General features: G+C 45.3%; 2 protein-coding genes across 6 annotated transcripts in view; one reads left to right on the forward strand and one right to left on the reverse strand.

Annotated features, from left to right (window-relative positions):
- Positions 1-3302: 3302 nt before the first annotated feature.
- Positions 3303-19735, reverse strand: LOC128915962 (palladin-like). Its single transcript, XM_054216987.1, has 7 exons — positions 19656-19735; positions 7579-7652; positions 6324-6386; positions 5624-5765; positions 4983-5006; positions 4308-4427; positions 3303-3707 (listed from the first exon to the last, which is right to left on the reverse strand). The coding sequence occupies exons 3-7, from the start codon at positions 6384-6386 to the stop codon at positions 3445-3447; spliced, it is 612 nt and encodes a 203-aa protein (XP_054072962.1). The 5' UTR covers positions 7579-7652; positions 19656-19735; the 3' UTR covers positions 3303-3444.
- KLHL3 (kelch like family member 3) overlaps positions 6289-20501 on the forward strand; it is a 118936-nt gene continuing 104723 nt past the window's right edge. For 4 of the 5 annotated variants that reach the window (XM_054216959.1, XM_054216962.1, XM_054216963.1 and 1 more), the window contains exons 1-3: positions 6289-6611; positions 15164-15304; positions 16973-17061. The gene's annotated coding sequence lies outside the window, so the exon portion shown is untranslated. Of the gene's footprint in view, positions 6612-11466; positions 11486-15163; positions 15305-16972; positions 17062-20501 lie in introns of those variants that run through there. The other variant, XM_054216960.1, reaches the window with a different exon arrangement.

Raw genomic sequence — 20501 nt, forward strand, 5'->3', positions numbered from 1 at the left:
CTCAGCGCTGTCGCTCGCCTCCCCTGCTCCGTCCCCGCGTTCACCCGGAGAAGGGAAAGAATTGAAGAAGTCCAGGTTTTTTTGCCCATAACAGCCGTCAGGGACCAGAGAGGAAGGACTGCTGCAATGTGCTTGCACGTCCCTGAATCCCACTTTGTTATCTCTGTGTAATTCCTTTTTCAATTCACTTACTAATTGGCTGTAGCTAACTGTCTCTGTAGTGGTAACACTGTTACTGTTTTTAAGGCTGTGTACTTAAGGGCAACAGATAGGTGAAAGCCAGACCAAAAATGTTTAAGAAACTACCCGGCAGCACACCCGAGCGGTCCCCGGGGCCGCCGTGTCCTCGTCCTCGGTGGTACCCGCACCTTCTGTCTGGTACCGACCTTCATCAAGAGCAGTGGCATTCATTGCTCACGGATGTGTCTGAAGAGTCATAAACTGCATAACACAAATAAAATACACTCGGTGACAAAACATTATTCGATATTTTGCTGCCTGTGTGTATTATTATACATATTTACTTGGATTAAAAGGTGCAACTATGGTGTTTTCACCAGAACAGCAACGGATCCTGCTGGCAGATTAGGTGATTTGTATCCCTTTAATCAAAGGCTTCAGTGCTTAATTACATCTTAAATTAACATTATAGTGTTTTAAGTCTGTTAATTATACTTTGTCAACTCTTGCCTAAAATACACACTATTATTTAAAAAAATCCCAACTCTGTGAGTACCGCAGCTCGGTCTGGGTCTTTCAGTTGCCTCTTCTCTCCCTTCACTGTACTTGTGAGCCCTTCAGCACAGCGATCTTCAAGCATTAATCCACATTTAGTGTTTGTATTTAAACATCACCCCACCGGTTGTGAACTAAATCTACATAGCAGGTGTTAATTGAGTGCTAATTTATTTAAATTCCTCGTGATGAAAGTGATTAAGGGAGAAAGCCGTGCGTCCCTGGTTGTTGGCGAGGTTATTTGCTTTTCAAGTAAAAAATAAAAACGTGCAGTTTGCACAGGGAGAGTTGAGTACCAAAAAAAAGGTAACTGAAGCATGGTCATTTGCCCTGTAGGAAGCTGTGAGCGTGTTAAAGGTCAGACCCTGTGCTCAGACAGGCTCCCCGGCTCCCCATCGACTTCAATGAGGGTGCACTGTGCTTGTTTCCGAACTGAAGTTGGCTGCAAGGCATCAATTTTAAGAACAGCTTTATGCGCTTAGAAGGCTGGACACAACTCGGACGACTTGTGTGAAAGAGACGGAACAGAAAAACGTGAGATCCAGAAGGTAGGAAAAAAATTGAAAGAACTAGAAGCTGAACTGATAACGGGATAGGAATAAATCTCATAGCCTGTGTTAGGGTAACTTAGTAGTACCCTGACCAGCACTGCGAGGTGTTAGAGACCAGCTTTTCTGTACAGCTTCAGTTTACTTTCTATGAATGGTGACACATTGCATCCGATCATGTTCTCCTTGTTGCTTGAGTCACATAGCAACAAACATCTAGAAAAAAGTTAAGAATCATTTGCTTATTTATTAAGGAATCTTAAAAGCTACCTAAAAGACCTGGCAATATACTTGCTGCCTGAAGCCTCTTCTTTTGCTTGGATTAAGTTCCTTTATTAAAGTTAATAATTGGTATAGATTTTATTCTGCTTCTTTAAGGCTATCAAGAGGGATGCTGTAAGGAGTAGCTGGTAGTGGCAGTCTTCTAGAATTGCGTTTTCTAGCTTTTGTTGAGTGGCTGTTGCTAAGCAGTAATTTGCAGAAGTAGGAGTACAAGGACTTCATTCATTTTTACAGTTGTTCCCAGTAATAGCTTTGTTCTGTCATCACTGTTTTTGTCGGTATTTCTTTTTGTCTTCGGTAATACAGTTGCAACCACATACGCTACACGAGAGAGTTATATGGCTAAATCTGCCTAACAAGACAGTTATTGTACAGCTAGTCATTAGAGATGACTTAGTTTGAGGTAACAGCAAAATTGACGATGTTGAGTCCCATTCAAAATGATGTTTCAAAGCACAGGGCAATAAGACTGTGGGCTTTGAAGATATTTAAATGCTCATAGGTGGGTATATCTAGAAATTTTAATAGTTTTCTCTCTGTATCTTGAGATGTGTAAATGCCTTCCAAAATCTGGTTCAGCATTGCTGTCAATCAAAAGCACTCTGCAGCTCTGTACACTTGTTGATGTTTTGTATAACCTGATTTTTTAAAAGCTATTGCATAGCTGATTTTGGTGGTATGTTATAGCCATTAATGCAGGACATCGGGTTCTGCATTTCAAACTGACCAGAACTTTAAAAATAAAAATGCAACCATAGCTCACTGGTACTGCTGCAAGCAATAAACTTTACAAGCAGTCATCCTAAGCAGAAAGTATCATCTAAAAGAGCTTTCCCAGAGGTTGCTTGTTAGAAATGCAGGCTTCCTGCTGCCTTTGAGAAATCTGGAGAGGATGGAAAAGCGGATTCTGTTCTAAAAAGACAGCTAGCAGATGTTTCCTACGGTTCCCATTCCCTCCAAGAGGTAATTATGAGGTAATTCTATGAAAGGTTTTCATTTTTGCACAGCGGACAGTTAACAGTCTTGTTTAAAACAATCATCGTGTAAAAGTTACAATTAATGCAATGTTGGTCTGTGTTGGATACTCCCAAGCAAACAGCCTTATCTCTAGGTGTTGGGACTGGTGTAGTTGGTTGTGAATTGAATACGGTGCTGCATTCACATGCTTGGCTTGTGATCTTTGAAGGCAACAGCAGCACAGCTTTATCGCAGGCTGCAAGCAAGCCCTTCCACAGCTTTGCCGTGCTGCAGTCTCCTAAACTCCGTACCAGTCAGCTTCAGCCAGGGCTTTGATTCTGCAGTGGCTCTGCATAGGGTCCCAGCTGATTTCCCTGGAACAAGCCTGGATTTCGTGGAAGGGCTTGAAGCTAAACTGTGAGCCTCCTCGCGAACTGCAGGTTATTGAAGCAAACCCATTTTTACTCAGTGATTTAGCAAAAAGAATTCCTGTGCATGGAGAAATCTACACTGAAATATGATCTCTCCTGCAGTGATTTTGGAGGAGGATGTTCAGAATTGTTAAAATAGCCAGTTTAGTTAAAGCGGCTGAGTACATCCAAAAATAATCTATAACACAGAGAGTGCTTTCTGTCACGGACAGCCGTTTACACACGGTGTAACAGTATCGCTGCAATGCCGCCCTGGCATTCGGCTGAGGGAGGAGGCACACGTCTGCCTCGGAGCTCTCCCCTTCACAAACAGGACTGAGGAAAACTCCTCTCTAGTGCTGGGCTTGGACCTTTTAACTGTCACCATTTGAAGTCTTGGTTATGCCTATAAACACCCAAGAAACGCTACAAAAATCTGGGATGGAATTGCTAAAATGAGCGTTCTAACTTGTTTTGTTTCTCTGGAACAATTAAACAGAATAAGCATTGTCTTACCTCAGAGGTGAAGCCTGAGGCGAATTCTCATAAGCTCCGTGAAAATCTTCAGCTTCGCTCTCGGAGTTCATCTGGCCAAAGTTTGCGGCTTCCGCTCGTCTGCCCAGCCCTGGGGTCTCTGTGCTGTAGGATGGCAGGCCAGCCGCATCTCGGTCCTTGGCTCCTGTTTGGCTGTTCCTAGGGAAGGTGGGTTTCTTCATGGTGACGTGCACAGCTGGCCTGTGGGCAACACCCGCAAAGCTTTCCAGCTCTTTTGCTCCTGGAATTAGAATTGTCCACAAGTCAGGTAGAAGGCAGTGGTGGTTCACCAATACAGCATGCTGCAGTAACAGGAAGGGAAACTGATATGTCTGTGCAGGTGGATGAGAGTTCAACCTGCCTGGGGTCTGCATAGACCAAAACCTGCACAGCTGCATTGGCCAAAACTGACTTCTCACCAGGGTTGGTGAGCTTTGCTTTAGACACAAGGTGCTGTTCTGTTTGGAGATGGTTTTCAGCACAAGCCAGACAAGTCAGGTGTTAAAATAAACAAGGTATAGATACAGCCAATGTGTTGGGCTAAGCTGGGGTCCCTGGAGGGATGAAGCTCAGGGATGAGACTCCTCTGTGAGACAGAACAACACCTCCACCTTGTCATCCTTGACCCTGGAGGAAGACAGGACAAAAGCAGAAATGCAGAAGAACTTGCATCCAGCTTTGAGAAGGACCCAAGCAGACTGTGTTTTTGGGGCATTTCTCTTCTCTTTCGCCTGCAAAAATGTTAGGGTCTGGCTTCTGCTTGGTCGTCACTCTACCTCATGTGGAGCAGCAGCAAATTCTCTCATGCTTAGTTGCTCAGTTCAGAGACCCATGAGCTTACCTGGGGAAACAGAGAGACGTGCACTGGATGCCGCAGATCCAAATTCATTTTCAGCAACACATTTAAATACTCCAGAGTCTTCTGGAAAAGCTTCAGTAATTACCAGGGTGCAGACTTCCTCTGAAATGACAAATTCAGGCATGCTGTTGTACCATAAAAGCCAAATGTTAACTTGTAGGAATTGGTCCTTGCAGAAGGATGGCTACTTAGTGATGGGGCTTGGGAGCAAGGAAGTGCAACAAAGTGATGTGAAGGGCATAGGAATCCAAGGGATTCAGAAGGAGTGAAGGTGAAGGAATGATCTTTCTTCCTGTGACTTCCAAGAAACAAGACACAATTTTTTTGCTAAATTCTGTCTTCTCTTGCACAAGTTTAAACCCCAGAAATGATCACAGGTCAAAATAGTTGATATGTTTTCCCTTAACATATAGGGAACATATTCCTTGACTGAATGTAAACGGGATGATACCTTTTTCATTGTGTTGTGAAATAAATCAGGGCCTTTCAGGTGCTTGTGTCAAAACCAAGGACTTGAAAGCTCTCAGCCTGACACTGAATGCTGTCTTCTGGCTCCCCTTTGAACATTATTGTTTTATCTTGCATGAAGTGGGAAAAACTAAGCTTGGGGTAATTAACCGATGAGGTGTCTAACAAAAAAATACGCAGTGTACTTACCAGGAACAGCTGATGAACAAGCCTCTGCTCAAAATAAGAAAGAAAAAAATTAAATGGTTATAATGCCAGAATGGAGGAAGGACTTTTAGCCCTCACCTCTTTTCCCACCTCAGCTGTTGCCCCGTTACAAAAGGGACCATCTCCCTTTCTGTCCATCTGGATAGGAGAAGCTCAGGTTTGGCTGGGGAACCTCATGGTACAAACACTTCTCCACTGAGGTGATATAGAAAGAGCTCCACCGACTTTGGAGTTAGTTGCTGTGAATTTGGCCCACTGGGGCTATGACCTCATGCCTGGGAGTATGATAAATTGTTTAAAATATGCTTATATTTTAAATTCTTTTTCCTGAGTTCATCAGTAGTTATAATATGTGGTGTCAATGACGTTATGGCTCAGTAGTACTTTCATTAATAACTAACAGGATGGCAATCTCCCGCCTTGCGCCTGATCTGCTCACGTGTTGCCGGAGGAAGCATGGTCTCTGAACAGCAGTCAGTCGCTTCAGGTCATTTAATACTGGTAAACTTAACTCTGCCTCTATGAACGTGTTCTGTCTCCTGATTTTTGTATCACTTCTTGCTCCTGTCTTTTCACTGCCCCAATGAAATTACTGTACATCAGGCAGATATAGTAATACCTACTTTTTCGTAGTATTCGGAAATCGGCAGAGTCGATTATCGGATCATATTCTCTGTACCAGTGAACCTGTAAGGTGGGTGTAGCACGAATGCGACATTCAAATACCACTAATTGACCCTTCGTAGCTCTTATGTTTTGTAGACCCTAGAGGAGGAAAAATTGGAGTTAAGTGTCTGACGTAAGTATTTCCCCATTGAAGCAATTATTACAGGATGATACACCCTTCAGTGAAGAAGATGATCTCATGCACCTATTTTTATTTTACTTACAATAGTTGATTTAATTCTAAATGCATTTGCAATGGGTTGTGAGTGGATTTTTTTTTTTTTCACCTGTATACCAGTGCTCTTTAAAAGGCTTTAGCTTGCTTATGCATTTAAATAAAGATAAAAATGCAGGAAAAACATCTATTCCAGTGAATACAACATAATAAGGGAGGTTACTATGAGAGGTTTCCTCTTCAGCCTCCTTTGTAGGAAATAAATGAGATGAATTCATGTAAGTGGCTCTGTCTGTCTGGATTGTTTACCAATTAAGATGTTAGATTGATAGCATCACTAATGAAGCATGCTGGCTGTTTTGAATTGTAAATGAACCGATGTTCCAGTCTCGAAATACCTTCTGATGGAGCAAGAAAACTCAAAGTCCAATGCTAGTAATTGCAGAACGAGCTGTGTCGTTCAGACGACCTGTGCTCTTTACCTTTGTAAACACAGGCGTGCTTCCGTAGGCAGACCCGGTCAGGCTCACCGAGGGACTCTGCATCTATATAGAAAAGAAAAGTGATTTTTATAGCTTGAATTTCTCATATGCAGAAACCTGGCTGCGTTGCTGGCACTTTGAAACAGAAGAAGATGCCGGAGCGTTTTACTGTTGTTCATGCGCCAGCATAATAAATACCCCATGGAGAGTCTCCATTCAAGCACTCCAAGAGGAAATGCCTCCCTGACTCTGAATGCCCAAGTTAGTGGAAAGAGGAGCTGAGAACTGGTAAGTGTTGCTGGTCTTATAGCTCTAAGCCAATTAGTAGTCTCTGTGATCAGGGTTGCTTGCCAGTAGTTGCGCCCTTCTGCAGAGATCCCCTCCTGGTTTAGTTGGTCCCAGGTCTAGCTCTTCTTGGCTTGTGTGGTGTATGTGGTAACTACAGTGAAGCTGAAGGTAGAGAAATGAGCAGGAACTTTGTTGCTCTGTCCTGACATCCTCCTCTGAAGGTCAGCTGATGCAGAGGTTACAATAAGGTCTCTGATTAAGCAAGAAAGATGGTTTTAAGATGATCAAATATTTGCAGTGCAAGATATGTCCTTGTTCCATGGTGGACTGTTGATGTGCACTCATATCTGTCTCATTTAACTTTTGAACTATGCGTCTTGCATATAAATGTGCAACTGAAGTGCTTGGGTTTGTTTTGCTGTGGCACTGGTCTTTTTTATAATCTGTCTTTTCTCTGAAATAACCCAAGTTATCAGCTCTTTCCCTTTCAGCCTGAGTCAAGATTTAAGTTAATTTCTGGGTATTCTGAGTTCCCCAGCTCTTGACCAAGTATGTGCTCTAAATCAACTATCTGTGCTGAAGTGAGCCTTTGAAGTAGGCTGACAAATGGCTAAGCTGCGTGGTAGCCCCTTGAGCATTTCTCACCCTGTCCCCTGCTTCATCAGTTCTCTTAGTTACATGCTGAAGATGGGCCTGACGCAATCCTTGCAAAACGTTTCTAAAATACTATAAGTAATAATTTAAAAAATGCTCTTTGAGGGTCAATAGATAATGGCTGAATTAAAATGGTGTAGCTCTGGTGGACGGAATGGCTGCCAGAGACTTCATTGTCTGAGGAACCAATCGTCAGCAAAACACTGGTGGTTTTCCACTTTTTCCTAGTGTGGGGAGAAAAATAAACAGAGCAGGATGGAGACAGAGACTTTAGAATGCTGAGCATACTTGACCCAACAATGTTTGCACTTACTGTGACATTCCTCTGGCCCTGCCAGGATGCTGAGGCTTGCAAGGAGGCTTAGCCTTCAGATTTACTCTATGAACCTGGAGAGACAAACACAAATCAGTGTCTTCAGAGGTGTCTCCTTTTTCTTACAACACAGTGATGGCTCTGTTTTGTGAACTGAGCATATGCTGGTCAGAGAGTGAGTGGTACGTGCCAGAGAAAATAGAAGCATCTGTAGTATTTGAGAGTAGGCTCAGGTCACCTCCAGAGCACAGAGACGTTTAACCAAGGTTATTGATAAGGACCTATAAAAAGAAAGAAGTCACCTGTGAAGCCTGGCTGCATGGCGGAGTTAGGGGTTTTCTGGGTTTGGGTGGAAGAGTCTAAAGAAAACCCTTGTTACTTTAACTAAAGTGAAAATGGTACTTCATAAACCAGCTAGCAGATCCTTCTCATGTAAGGACTGTAAAATAGTGGATTGACACAAAAAGGTAGTTACTGGTAGCTTATTAGCTCACAGTGGTAATAAAAGGGTTACAGATTTCATCTTTGTTTCCCTTTTACTCTGGAAAGAGAGATTTTTCTTGGTGGAGTACTGCAGGATAACGGTCCTGCTTCTCCCAGGCCCAGCTGCATCAGTGAAAATGCTGGTCCTGATAAATAACTTGCAGCAGCAGCAGCAGTGCTCTTGTCCTACGCTCGGCTTCTGGAGTGAACGTTAAAAATGTGACTCTGGACTGAGAGACAGCAGCATGTGTGAGACGCGGAGCCGGTGCTCCTTCGTCTGTCTGCCTTGCGCTATAGCTGCAGGGAAGGAATTGAACCTGGTTTGTCAGCAAGGAGAAGGCATGGAAAGAACTGAATTGACTTTCTGCTGGCCGTAGGAGCAATACATGTCCCCTGCTGAGCCATTTGGTGTGATGCAATGCTCCTGAGCTGCTGACTCGCCAAAGGGTGCCCTGGGATTTGTGTTCCCCATCCATGAAGCCAGCCCTTCACCTTCTCTCACTCTTAGCACCTGCAGTGTCAAATTCAGAGCCTACACTGTCTGGTAGCCGATGTTGTCACGTGCTGCCAAGTCCTGTGCTTGTGCCTGCATGTGTCTGTGGTCATGCAAACAGTACCTTAAGGTATTGGCAGATGGTTACAAAGCTGTTGTTTGTTGTTTAGTGATCAGTTGCTAAGGCCACTGTAACTGTCCCCTTGTGAGCTCCTCGCCTGTCGAACCACTGCCTTTGTGGCAGTTTTGCTTTGTGTTTGCAGCCTGCCAGGAGCCAGATGTGAGTGGTCATGGCATGGCAAGTAAGAAGTCTCTCCTTAAGGTTATGGCTGTTTTTCTGACTAGGTCAGTCAAATGTATGTATTTCTTCAGGGTCTGGATCCTATGCTTGATGCTTCTGGTTCTGTATGGTATTGTTTGGTACTTAGAGCATTTGTAACATGATAGGTAGAGTAACTTTGAATTTGCGGTCTTCTAGCTGACTGTCACTGTGTCTTGGAGGCACATTTGTAAAGATGCAGATAGGTGCATGGTGTAGAGATATGGAGGCACCTCAACAAACTAGGATTTAGTTACCTCGAACAGGTCAGTAGGCTACAAAAGCACTCATCTTGTCAAATAAAATCAGTATATGCATCTGAACTCTTCAGAGGCTTTGCATAGCTGTTTGATCCAAATAATTTGAGATCTGTTCTCTCTCTCTCCTGCTTTCTGTCACTCTCCAAAACAGTCATAACTGATTACAGTGAAGGATGTTTTGCAGTCTGGTTGGATTTGACTGGTGAGGTCATGTGACGACTGCCGGCAGCCATGTGGGACAATGGGCTGCTGTAAGGCAGTCAGACATCTCTGATGAGAACATGTCACTGTGTGTCTCATCTAAACCTGCAGTATGTTACCCCTGGCCCTGATCCAGCAAAGCGGTTACACATGTACTTGGACCACCCATGGCCTTCATATTTCTATCTGTTGCTCTTGAGTTATAAGTATCTCTCAAGCAGTTCAAGGATGGCTCCTGTCCAAGGTTATGTCACGCGGCCATCAACAGGGCTGTGCCGTGATGCAAGGACTGCTGGATAATCCCAAGCCTTTGGGTGTGGGAGGAGGGCCTGGGAAGCCAATGTTATTGAGTTGCCCCTGGTTCCCGCCACAAACCAATCCTGGCTGTACTCCACCACAGATCCCTGCGATGCTGTTTGCATTGCCTCCTTGCAGTCTTATCGGGTAACAGTCAGTATAGTCACCCTTCAGGACCTTTAAAATTGGCTGATTTGTTTTTTCTTATTTTCCTCTAAAGAAAAAGGGTGGTGAAAAATCAGATGTGCAGGCTGTGAAAGGAGTTCCTGGGCTGACATACCCGCTTTAAAGATCACCTCATATGACTGAAACAGCATGAACAAAACCGCATTGGAGAATCTACGCCCCTCTTTTTCCTGTACAATAGAAGGCTTAATTCTCCTGTATAGATGCCATCACTCTTGGTTGTTCCACTCTTATCTCTAAGTCCATGATCAGTCAGACATGCCCTTAGCAAGAGTAAGTGAAGTGGTCAGAGGTGAGGCTGTGGCAGGCTGTTGTTTAAGATCAAAGCACAGTGAGAAACTCCAGGACACTTGCTCAGAAAGGTCGGACACACCTTATCTGGAGTGAGAAGCAAGATCTTGGAGAGAGGTTTGTCTACTGAACTGAATAAGAACAGCTTCTGACAGGTTTCCAGCCATGTTAAAACTGGCACTGAACTTTAGCACTTAACAGGAATAGCACTAGCTTATGAATTTGTGCTCAAGACAGCTACTCAGTTGTGTGGCATTAGTTCCTCAATGCGATGATTACTGCTAAGACCTTCTGCTATGGCAGAGACCATGGCCAAAGATGATGGCTGTCAAAGTTGCAAGTGAAACTGGACTGATGCCATGTAACATGCCAAGCAGTCAGTGTTCACACAGTAAATACAGGAAGCTATATATGTGATGCTGCAGCTGCCAGTGCTTGAGGGAGGCTAGGCTAATCTCTTGCCAAAGCAGATCTTACTAGTTCAGTTGAGAGGAGACCCCACCATTGGGAAGTCTGTTTGAGCTTGGCTGGTGTATGTGTCTGTTGTTTAAAGCAGAAGCCATTCTTGAAATCCACATTACTTGCAGCACCCTGGTTTGTAGACAAACTCACCCTTCACATACATGATTTATGGTAGATGCTCTGTTCTCATCTCCTGTTCTGTGGTCCTTCCGTTTCACAGTTCGCTTCTCATGGGTGTGTTGGATGCTTTCACTTTTAATATTGGATTTGGATAAAGAAGAGTTCATGGGAATAGATAAAAGGTTTACAAGCTTCATCATTGGAACAGTCGCTGTTTTAGTCTGAACTGCCTGGTTTTTATTGAGACCTAATGACACCGATGAGTCTCTGGATATTTAGTAAACAAGGAGACTTTCAGGTGTGCTGAACATGGTGACAGGTGCTGCTTTAAAGGGCAGACTGAATTTGGGAGAGAGCATATGGACTCTGGCTGCAATGCTGACAAGCCCTGCTAGTACTAATTGGTTTCACACGATTGAAACAGTGGGCTTCTGTGCAAATGCAAAGCTGGCTTGTGTACGAGGCTGTGTATGTGGCCTGTCCAACGTAGTAGTAGAAGTGAGAGGAGGTCATTCAGCTCCCAGGAAAATGCTGGAAGGTCACTCTGAGATAGCTGTTTTCTCTCTTACGTGTCTCCTTTTCTAAGTTATGAGTGATTGCTCCAGGCTTCTTTAACTATCTGCTTTCAGACTCCTGAGATCCAGTTCCTGAGTCCTGCCGAGCTCCATGCGTGACGTGCCCCTCTGTCCATGTTTGCCTTGCTAAGCACAGACGTTTTCTACAGCAGGTCAGCGGAAATGTCGGCACTGTACAGCTTACGCCCTTGAAAGAATATATAGCCAAGGTTTTACCTTGGTGAGTCATTCTAGCAGTCCATGTGTCTCATGTAAATGTCAACCTTTACTTAGTGTAACTCTAGATCTTTGTGAAGAGGACAGAATTAGACTCAGCCAAATGAAGAGTCCAAGGACCTTTGCAACCCAACACCAGAATGATTACAAGGTACATACAGAACACGCTGTTGACACAAACCATAATGACGACATTCTAGCATTACCTGAATAGTTGACATGGCTGCAGAATTATGCTATATGCAACACTAGGATAAATTTAACACAGGGTTAGGAAAGTATTAAAGCTGCATGAAGCTCTTTTGCCAGGTGTTTAGATCATGGAAAACCCATTAAATCTGTTTTAGGAAGAAAATGAGCATCTGCTGGATCTGAAATACACTGCATTGTAAAGGGTGTACGTAGGGGGGAGGAGAACATATTAAAATTTACACTTAGAAATAAGGCAGACCTAGACTGCATCATCATTAATGTACCAGCATGTCTTTTATTTAGAAAACAGACTCTAATAGATATACAGGATAACGACCTTCAGTCAATTTTAAAGCCATGCATTTTGCAAGCCATCTGCATGTACCTGATGGTGTTGCTCATTTTCATAGAGGTGTTCAAGCCTTGGGAGTGTATGCTAGACATGTGGATATCTTGTGGCACTACCCTGTGTGGCTTAACAGTGATATGAACACAGGAGCACAAAGAATGAGGCTTTCCCAAAGGCAGTGGGATGGAAAAAGCTCTGTCTGGAGCTTTGTTTCCTCTGTGCCATATGGCTAAATGGGGAAATTGTCACCGCTTGAGTAGTGAGCTTTCTAGTTGTGAGTTACTTGCTGATGTGAATATGTGATTTGAAAGTGCCTTCTCTGTTGCTCCTGCGGTGTGAATAACAAGACTTCTGTAGGAAGTGAGAAAAAAATGATTTTATTTGTTTCTCTTCCCACGCACCAACGATCCCAAGATGACCAGATAGATTGCAGGGAAATTTGTGATAGTTTCAAATTGTTGAATGATTTCTTAAAATGACTGCTCTTTGGGTGGGGAGAAGAGCAGGTTTGCGTTGGCTAAGATACTCTGAAAATAAGCAAATAGCTGGAGGAGGTTATTGTAGCCATTGATGAAGTATTTACAGAAACCGCAGAATCCTGATTGGATTTGAAGCTTGCTGAGAGTCTTTCTAAATTGTAGAAATGCAGCTGAACACCAAGTATTGTTCAAAGACCAAGTTTTTGTAGCACGTTTTCAGAACACATGGCACTGAAGAGCTGTGTTTCAAAGGCTCATTTTCTGTGCATTAGGTTTTTAATGCCTCCCATCAAGCAGGTAGGATATTAGATTTGCATCTCAAAAAGTGTGTATGGGACTTCTGTGGACTTTTCCATACGTGCTGTTCAGGAAGGGCAGAAAGGTGTGCTGGCTTTCAAGGACAGGCTCCCTCTGGGATTAGCAAAGACTTTCAAGCATGGAGAACAACACGGCTGCTGAAATACGTGTACTGTGCTCCATGCTTGAAAGTCTTTGCTAAGATGAGTTTGTCCATTGTATGGAGCAGACTGTCGCAAGGAAAAGAACATCAGCAATCTGAATGTAATGGTGTTTGGGCAACAGTAGCCTTCGTATAGGAAAAAGCACAGTAGAGAGCTCTAATTTTGGAATTAGTTAAGGCATGTCCCTGATGGGATGATGAGCATTTGCAAACACACCCTGTGTATGGCCCACGTGGCTGTGAAATCTGTAGGATGTTGGTGTCCTTGGGCAGTGTGCAGGGGTGCACGTAGTCAGGGTGTTATTGCTCATGGTACACGTCCCACCCCAAGAGATGGGGCCTCAATATCTCTCCTTTCAAATCACCTTTCGATTGCCTTGAAGGTCCCCCGATCCAGCCGCTGGAGGAGAGCAGAGGTCCCTCCTGGCGTGGCTCTGGGGCCGCCTAGCGGGGTGCACTCCCTGCAGCCCTGTGGGACCCGCTGTGAGATTCAGGCTGCTCATCCAGCGGCTGGGAACGGCTCGCAAACTAGGGCTGAGAGTGAATTAATTTTATCCCTCGTATTACATGCTTCTTCTGAGTACAGCTGTTTCTCAGGGCTGGAAAATCCTGGCTTTCCCTCCCCTTATTTGGGTAACAGCTGAACTGCCGACAGATATTGGACACTTGAGTCAAACTGGAGTTCCTAGAACCAAGTGACTAAATCCCTTTTTAAGTACCGACATTAGAAGATGCCTAGAGCTTATTTTAAGAGATGCTAAGCTTCCACTTGAAATCATGAGGCTCCATACTTGTTGAAGTAAGTAGATTCATGTCAAACAGAGATCCTGGGCATTTCCTTCCTTTCTTCCCTATAAAAAAAACCCAAACCAACCCTGCCCCACTTCTTTGCATGTCAGAGCATTACAGGAATGTGGAAGGATTTTGAGCCAGACTGCCTGACAGATGAAGTGTGCGGTTAGGATGCTATGTAGTAAGAAAGCTAGGCCGAGTTATTTCCTGGAAGTGCTGGGGAAACACCCACAGGCTCGCCGTCTTGTGGATTGCTGCTTCCTAAGAGCTCTGTGTTGTCGGTGCTTGGATGGAGAGCTGATGCACTGGGGCAGTGCTGAGCTGCTCTGGTCTGGTACAAATCTGTGAGCCATCTGACCCATCAGTTCCCCTCCTTGTAGCCGCACAGTGCCAGGAGCCAGGGGCGCCTCCTGCCTGCAGGAGCCCAGCTGTGCATAAGGAGGGGATAAATCAAATTCCAGTGCTCCCTTTCACTGCTGACTGCTGGAGGGTGTTTTCCCCGTTTCCCCATGGACACCTGCAGTGAATAATGAAGCAGAGCCTCAGCCCTAATACATAAGACAACCCACAGTCTTTTTTTTAAAAGTAAAAAAATCACCGTACGCTCTTCAGCTAGCGAGTAAGTTAACCTCTCCGCCCTAGAATACAACGATGACTCTCCTGTGAGTCATAAGGAGGATTAAGTTAACGGGGCCAAAGAAGAGAGAGAGAGCAGTCCAGGCAGCTTGGTACTTTATGTGGGGCACACCTTCCAAGGATGTGGATATGTCATTTCAGCAGGCTCAGGAGAAGATCGGAATTGTGTGGTCAGTGCATGTAACTGCGCGTGACTCATGGCTTTGCTATCCAGTGCTCCAGCGATGACTGGCTGTTTCTGCAGCCCATGGCTGTGCCGTTACGTTTGCACTTTCTGCAGAACGCAGCATGTTGCGATCTCCACTGTCCCCAAACCAGACCTGTTAGGCATGTCCCTCCTTCTTTGGGAAGAAGGAATTTTTGTGAACAGCACAGTATGAATTGTGACTGCTACAGCATCCAGTGTAGCATAGGATGTCATTACTATATTAGTAATTACCAAAATGGAAAAAGAGCTTTTTCTGTCCTGGAGCCTCTCGCTTTTACTTAGCTGATTTAAATTGTTCTGAATAGGAATAAAGAGAAAGTATACCCTCAGGTGGGAACATATTGAAATGGGATGTCTATAGACTGACAGCAGTAGCTAAGTTGCACTCAGGAAAAAAATAGGAATCTAGGGTAGCTTTTCCAGATCCTGCATAATATTTTTCTCCAGTGCTGTGCAAAACAGTGTGCACCTGCTATAGCTTCTGTCATCTCCTGTCACACAAGTGTGCCCCGTGTGGTTATCTCACAGCGTATCCTAACTGGTGGTCTGATGCTTCTGCCATCTAGCCCTGGTGTCATCAAAGCTGGTGGATCCAGAGATGAACCAAAGCTCCTGAGCCCGCCTGCCCTCTTGTCCCACTGCACGTGAGGCCCCTGAGCTGCCCGTGCTCTTGCTGTGCGATGGAGAAGGCTGCAGTGAACGCAGAGGTGAGTGACTGAGTTTCATGCCCTGACCCTGACTCCTTGTCTGATCTCTAGTGCTGCGAGAGCTGCTTCCAGCCTTTGCCCCAGGCAGGGGAGCCCGTCTACAGGAACAGCAGCACATAATCCTCCAGGCTACCCATCGCTGCACTTTATCACCTTGCATCTGTGCCCACAGTGAATTCTGGCCTAAAAATCTTGTCCTAGTTCAGCTCAGCCAGCATGCTGGGCCACACATTCATACGGAGCTGCTGCTGGGGGCTCTGCCACTGCCCGTCCTGCCCCCACTCCTGCATGCCGAGCCCCCGACACCCGGGGTGGGCAGTGCCAGCAAAGCAAAGTCAGTGGGTGAGATTTAAACTTGTACAATTAAACAAGAAACCCAGGATCCCACTGGAGACTGTTTGCTTGAGCGGAGCATTATTTAAAGCTCTCTCATCTCAGGTTTCACTGACATGCCAGGAGATGTTTTTAGCTCACTAGCCTCCTGACAGGCACGTCTGTCTGAGCCGCTGGGGAGACAACCCCGTGTCCTCGCGTTGGTGGTGTGAGGATTTGACCAGAGGCACCTTCCCTGGGGCAGCACGCAGGCAGTGTGTGGTTCCCCTGGGAGACGCGGGGTTCGCGGTGGGCACGTGAACTCCAGGGCCAGCCACTGGTCATCAGAAATGGGTGAAATTGGCTCCCTCCCCAGGCCTGTCTGCAATGCCCCATGTTGGGCAGGCCTGGGAGTTGGGAGGAGGGCATCTGAAGGATGGGTTTTTTGGCCACCTCCTGCTCAGGCTGGGGCAGGGCTCTTCCCTCTGCTGCTACCTGAGTGGCGGAGTTATCTCAAGTGACGTTTTTTAAGATGATTCTAGAGTACAATGTTAGTGCTGTGCGGTGCGAGAGGAGCAGTGAGGGAGCAGGGGATGCAGCTGGCACTGATGACAACACAAGGAGGGGATTTTCAGTCATTTTAGCCTTGCGTGGCTCTTGCAGAGGCTGGAGGACTATTGTGCAGTGGGGAAGAGCTGGGGTCTCTTAAATTCTTGCTCTCGGTCCTGTGTCTAGGCCAGGCCTTATCTCTGATCTCTTCACCAGAGAAGCTGGGCAGCTGTTGGCATCTAGAAGAGAGTCTGAGTCTATACCAACAGCTCTGGTTCCACTAGCGGGGTTCATGGTAATTATCCAAAACTGCTGGGCCCCAGAATGCATCATATAACCAAGTTTGGAAGACCTGCAATGGTCAGAGTACTGTCATCCCATTGCACATGCTGCCGTATCACCACGAAGCTCAAAACAGGGACCTACCTGTTGCACTGTAAAACATGGTAAAACACTATTCCAGCCTCAGAGCTTTTACACGGAGCACAAATCACGTGTGCAAAGTGCAAATAATCAGAATGTTGTTAAACGCTGTAGTTTAGAGGCATTTGTAGAACTAAAGCATAGGCTATGAAGCAGTTAAAAGTACCAATTCCCCAAACCATTGTTATTTAAGTTCCCTAAATTAAGCCGTCACTGTATAGTTAAAGGAAACTTTTTATAGGGAAATAATTTTACAAAACCCAAGCCATTTTATAGAAAATTGAGCTGGCAAAAAGTGTTGCATAAAATTAAATAACTTGTGCAGCTATTTCCTGAATGAAAAATAAATGTATGCCTGTTCTAATGGTTATTTTTTCCCTCTAGGAAGCAGCAAGACCGGACTGTTTAAGCTCTCACAAACACCTCTTATGACAGTGACATGTGTCGTACCCTGTGTCCAAGGAGGAGAAAAGGTTAGTTTAAAAGAATAGCCATGGCATTTGGGCTTCCACAAAGTACCGTGTGCCTGCTTTATGCCGAGCAGTGAACTCTTCATTGTTGGGCAGCCCTCGTGCAGGCCGACAGTGGGCTGTACAGCCGAAACCCCTCCAGGAAACATGATCGGTCTAATTTTAACTACAGGGACAGCATTTGATATGGAAGCAGCTGGTGTCATACAAATCTGCAGGCTTGTCAAGCAATCCAAGTGCATCGCTAAAGCAAATATGTTAATTTCCACCCAAAGGCAAGCTAGAAGGGCAGGCCTGGTTTTAGTTTGTACTTGACTCAATATAAATCAGAGCTACAGCTTTGTAACCATAGATGTGCAGTGCCCAAACGCTTAGATTTTTAACACCATTTCATTAGAAAAGTGAAGCGTGACTTATTTATTTTTCTTACCCTGTATTGCATTTCATGCTAGTGCATACCTGTTTCTGTTTACAAGTGGTCGAAAGGTTTTCTGGTCATGCTTGCTCTGTTCCCCTCTTGCGAAAAGGTTTTCTACAGTAAAATGTTTTTTAACGAAAGCCAGCAGTGGTCTGAGTCTGAGCTACTGGTGGTCTCTGGATCTACTAGATGTTATGCTAATTGCTCAAGAGTATATCTAGGCAGTCATCTCAGTGGGTGCTCAGATTGCCGTCTTTTCGGCAGCTAAGACACAAACTTCCTAGGTAGAAAAGCCCTAAAAATACAGCAGGCCTTGAATTTTCTGTCTCCTGGAGAGTGACAGAGATAGTGTGTCTGCTAAACTCCAGCTCACGTGTCCCTTAAGCAAGCTATAGTGCCTAATTACTGGAAATCCTCAGGAAAACAAAAATGCCTAATGTAATTCTAGCTGCTCTGGAAACACTTTACCTGCCAGCGTTCAGTGCCGAATGCAACGATGTCCAGATGGCTGTGAACTCCAGCTAGTGCTGCAACCAGAGCCTGCAGCAGCCCTGGCAGTCAGCGAGGGGCTGTCCCCTGACAGCCATAGCCTTTGGAAATTAGGAAATGATAATACGAAGCCATGTGTGCAGGCACAGGAGAGCCTCTCTTTGCCCTGCTTGCTAAAAAAAAGTTTGCTTTTGTTTAGAGAGCTGGTCAAGTAAATGCATTTAGAATGTTATAGGTTAAATAAGCAACAGAAGTAGAGGCAAGTTATAGCTCTTGTTAATAGTATTTGTGGTGAATGGACAAAGTTCCTCTCTTGGGCAGTGAAGATGCACCACTGAATTTTCTTGCTATGTTTTGCAAAAACAGCTGGGAATTACTCTAGGAGATAACACAGTGTTATGGACAAAGCTCTTGGATACCCAAAATCTACTAATTAATACAACTGAAAAGCAAAATATGAAAAAGAAGAGCTGATATCCAGGCAACAGAGGGAATAAAGTTCCTTTCAAGAAGCAGGTCAGGTTCAAGAGGTTTGCCTCACTCCCTGGCCTGCCAAGAAAATGCTTGATCCTCATCTGTTTTGTCATTTGGAGCTGGGAGGCCTCAAGCTCCCATCCACACCTGGCACAGGTTTTCACTACACTCTGGGTTTGGCCTACAGATAATGTGCAAAGTGTTTATTGTGCCACAGGGCTGGGGCTGGGGCTCCTGCACTGCTGGGGTAGGAGAAGAGGTTACTGTCCCAGCTCTGCCCATGGCTTGAGATGACCCTCTGCTGCCGCCCTGTTGCAGGGGGCACAAACAGGGTGTCCTGCCTCCTTGGCTGCTGCAGAGAAATATTGAGGTAGTGTGTTTTCCTGGCACACAATGGTAGCTTTGAGTTATTTTGCTGGACAATGGAGTTTTGTGGCAGCAAATGATGTGCTGTTAGAGGATGAGTGCGCTGCTGCTGAAAGGTGGAGCAAGGGCTGAAAGACTAAATCCAAATCCCAAGCCTGTGGTTCTGGTGACTTCCACTACGTAGAGTTCCCAATGCTACGAGAAGACTCTTACTGAGAAGTTGCATTGTATTTTCTGGCTGCTTTCTACCCTGTAGCAACTCGATCCCTTCTCTTTTCTTTTTAACCCGCCTGTAAGCCATGTTTAGAAGGACGCTGTGGACTCCAGTTGATGCTCTGCTGCACAACTAGGCCCACACCCCAGCTGAGTGTCTTGTGGACTGTTTGCCTCTTCTCTCAGCCTAAGACACTAAATGCAGTAGTGCTGCATTGGCTGCTTGCAAAGTATCTCATTAATGAAGTGAGATTTCAAGAGGATAAAGCTCATCATGGCTTCACCCCTTGTACACGAGCTGTGGAGCCGGGATGCCTTCTGGTTGGCAGTGGTGTCCTCTCTTGCTTTGGAAACCACAGTCTTCCTGGGTTTCCTGGGTGTGAGGGTAAGAGATGCTCATGCAGGCAGGAGGACTGAGCCAGGCATGCTGTGAGGTTTGAGCTCCTGGCTTGCCAGGGTGCTCAAATGACCACCCTTGATGAGCCTAAAGGTAAGAGCAGAGCTCAGTGTGCCAGAAAAGGGAACGCTGCTATCTGAAATTGAAAATCATATCCTTGCCTCTCCTCTCCATCCCCTGAAAAGCTCTCATGTAATCTGAGAACATGATTAGTACACTAGAAATTAAAGCGTTACTTACCTCTCTAAGCCATCGGTTTGGTTTTGGGGCTCTTGCTGCCAGCAGCTTGAGTCAGCGCTGAGTCTTGAAGTGGAATCTCCTCTCCACTGACTCCCCTCCGAGGACTGAAGGCTGTCTGGGGTGGTGGGTTACATTTCTAATGTTCAGATCCCTGCTTGTGAGTGATGGCACGGCGGGAATGTCAGCTGTATGGGAATAAACTGCAGCAATTTATTCTCCCCAGCATGTTTGAAAGTCAACAGAACAGCACCATTAGCTGGAACAAAACAGGTCCACTGTTGTGAGATACAATGGTGGCCAGATCTGTAGTTGCTTATAATTTATCATGCTAGTAGTTCTGAGTGCTGGAAAGACGCCAGCTCAGGTTGATTGTGAGTCTCTACATTGAAAAAGGGCCAAGAAAGAGAAGTGTAGCAAAACTTCATTAGAAGCAGGACTCTTATAGAGATCTGGAATGTGAAGAATTTCCTATTCACTTGGGATATAAAGAAAACCTGAGCTACCCCCCTTCCCCGAATGCTGAGGAATGCAGAGGGATAGCTTGGGTCGGTGGAGCCAGCGTTATGTCTTGCTGACTTAAACAGTTTCACATTAGCATCCTCCAGACTTGGTAGAAGAGCTGCGTAAAGCTCATGGGAGCTGAAGTAATATTTTGATGATGGCAGAAGCACAGTGCCATTATGAGCTTAAATTTCAAGCAAGGTGCATCATTCAGCGAGGTACCAGGTAGGGGAGGAGCTGGAGTGAGGGCATTTCTGAAGTGCAGGGTGGTGTCAGTGCCCAGTGTTAGCGCAGCAAGTTTTACCTGGGAATTCCTGTGCTGCAAAACACCGGTTAACAGCTCGT

The sequence above is a fragment of the Rissa tridactyla genome, chromosome 11 (assembly GCF_028500815.1).
Source record: "Rissa tridactyla isolate bRisTri1 chromosome 11, bRisTri1.patW.cur.20221130, whole genome shotgun sequence".
NCBI lineage: Eukaryota > Metazoa > Chordata > Aves > Charadriiformes > Laridae > Rissa > Rissa tridactyla.

What these genes read in the sequence shown, in the direction of transcription:
- LOC128915962 (XM_054216987.1), bottom strand. Translation starts at nt 6,386, where the DNA reads ATGCAGAGTCCCTCGGTGAGCCTGACCGGGTCTGCCTACGGAAGCACG. An exon ending in GCACGCCTGTGTTTACAAAG is followed by an intron (nt 5,766 to 6,323) that starts GTAAAGAGCACA and finishes TTCCTCCTCTAG; the next exon opens with GGTCTACAAAACATAAGAGC. An exon ending in TTGTTCATCAGCTGTTCCTG is followed by an intron (nt 4,428 to 4,982) that starts GTAAGTACACTG and finishes TTGTCATTTCAG; the next exon opens with AGGAAGTCTGCACCCTGGTA.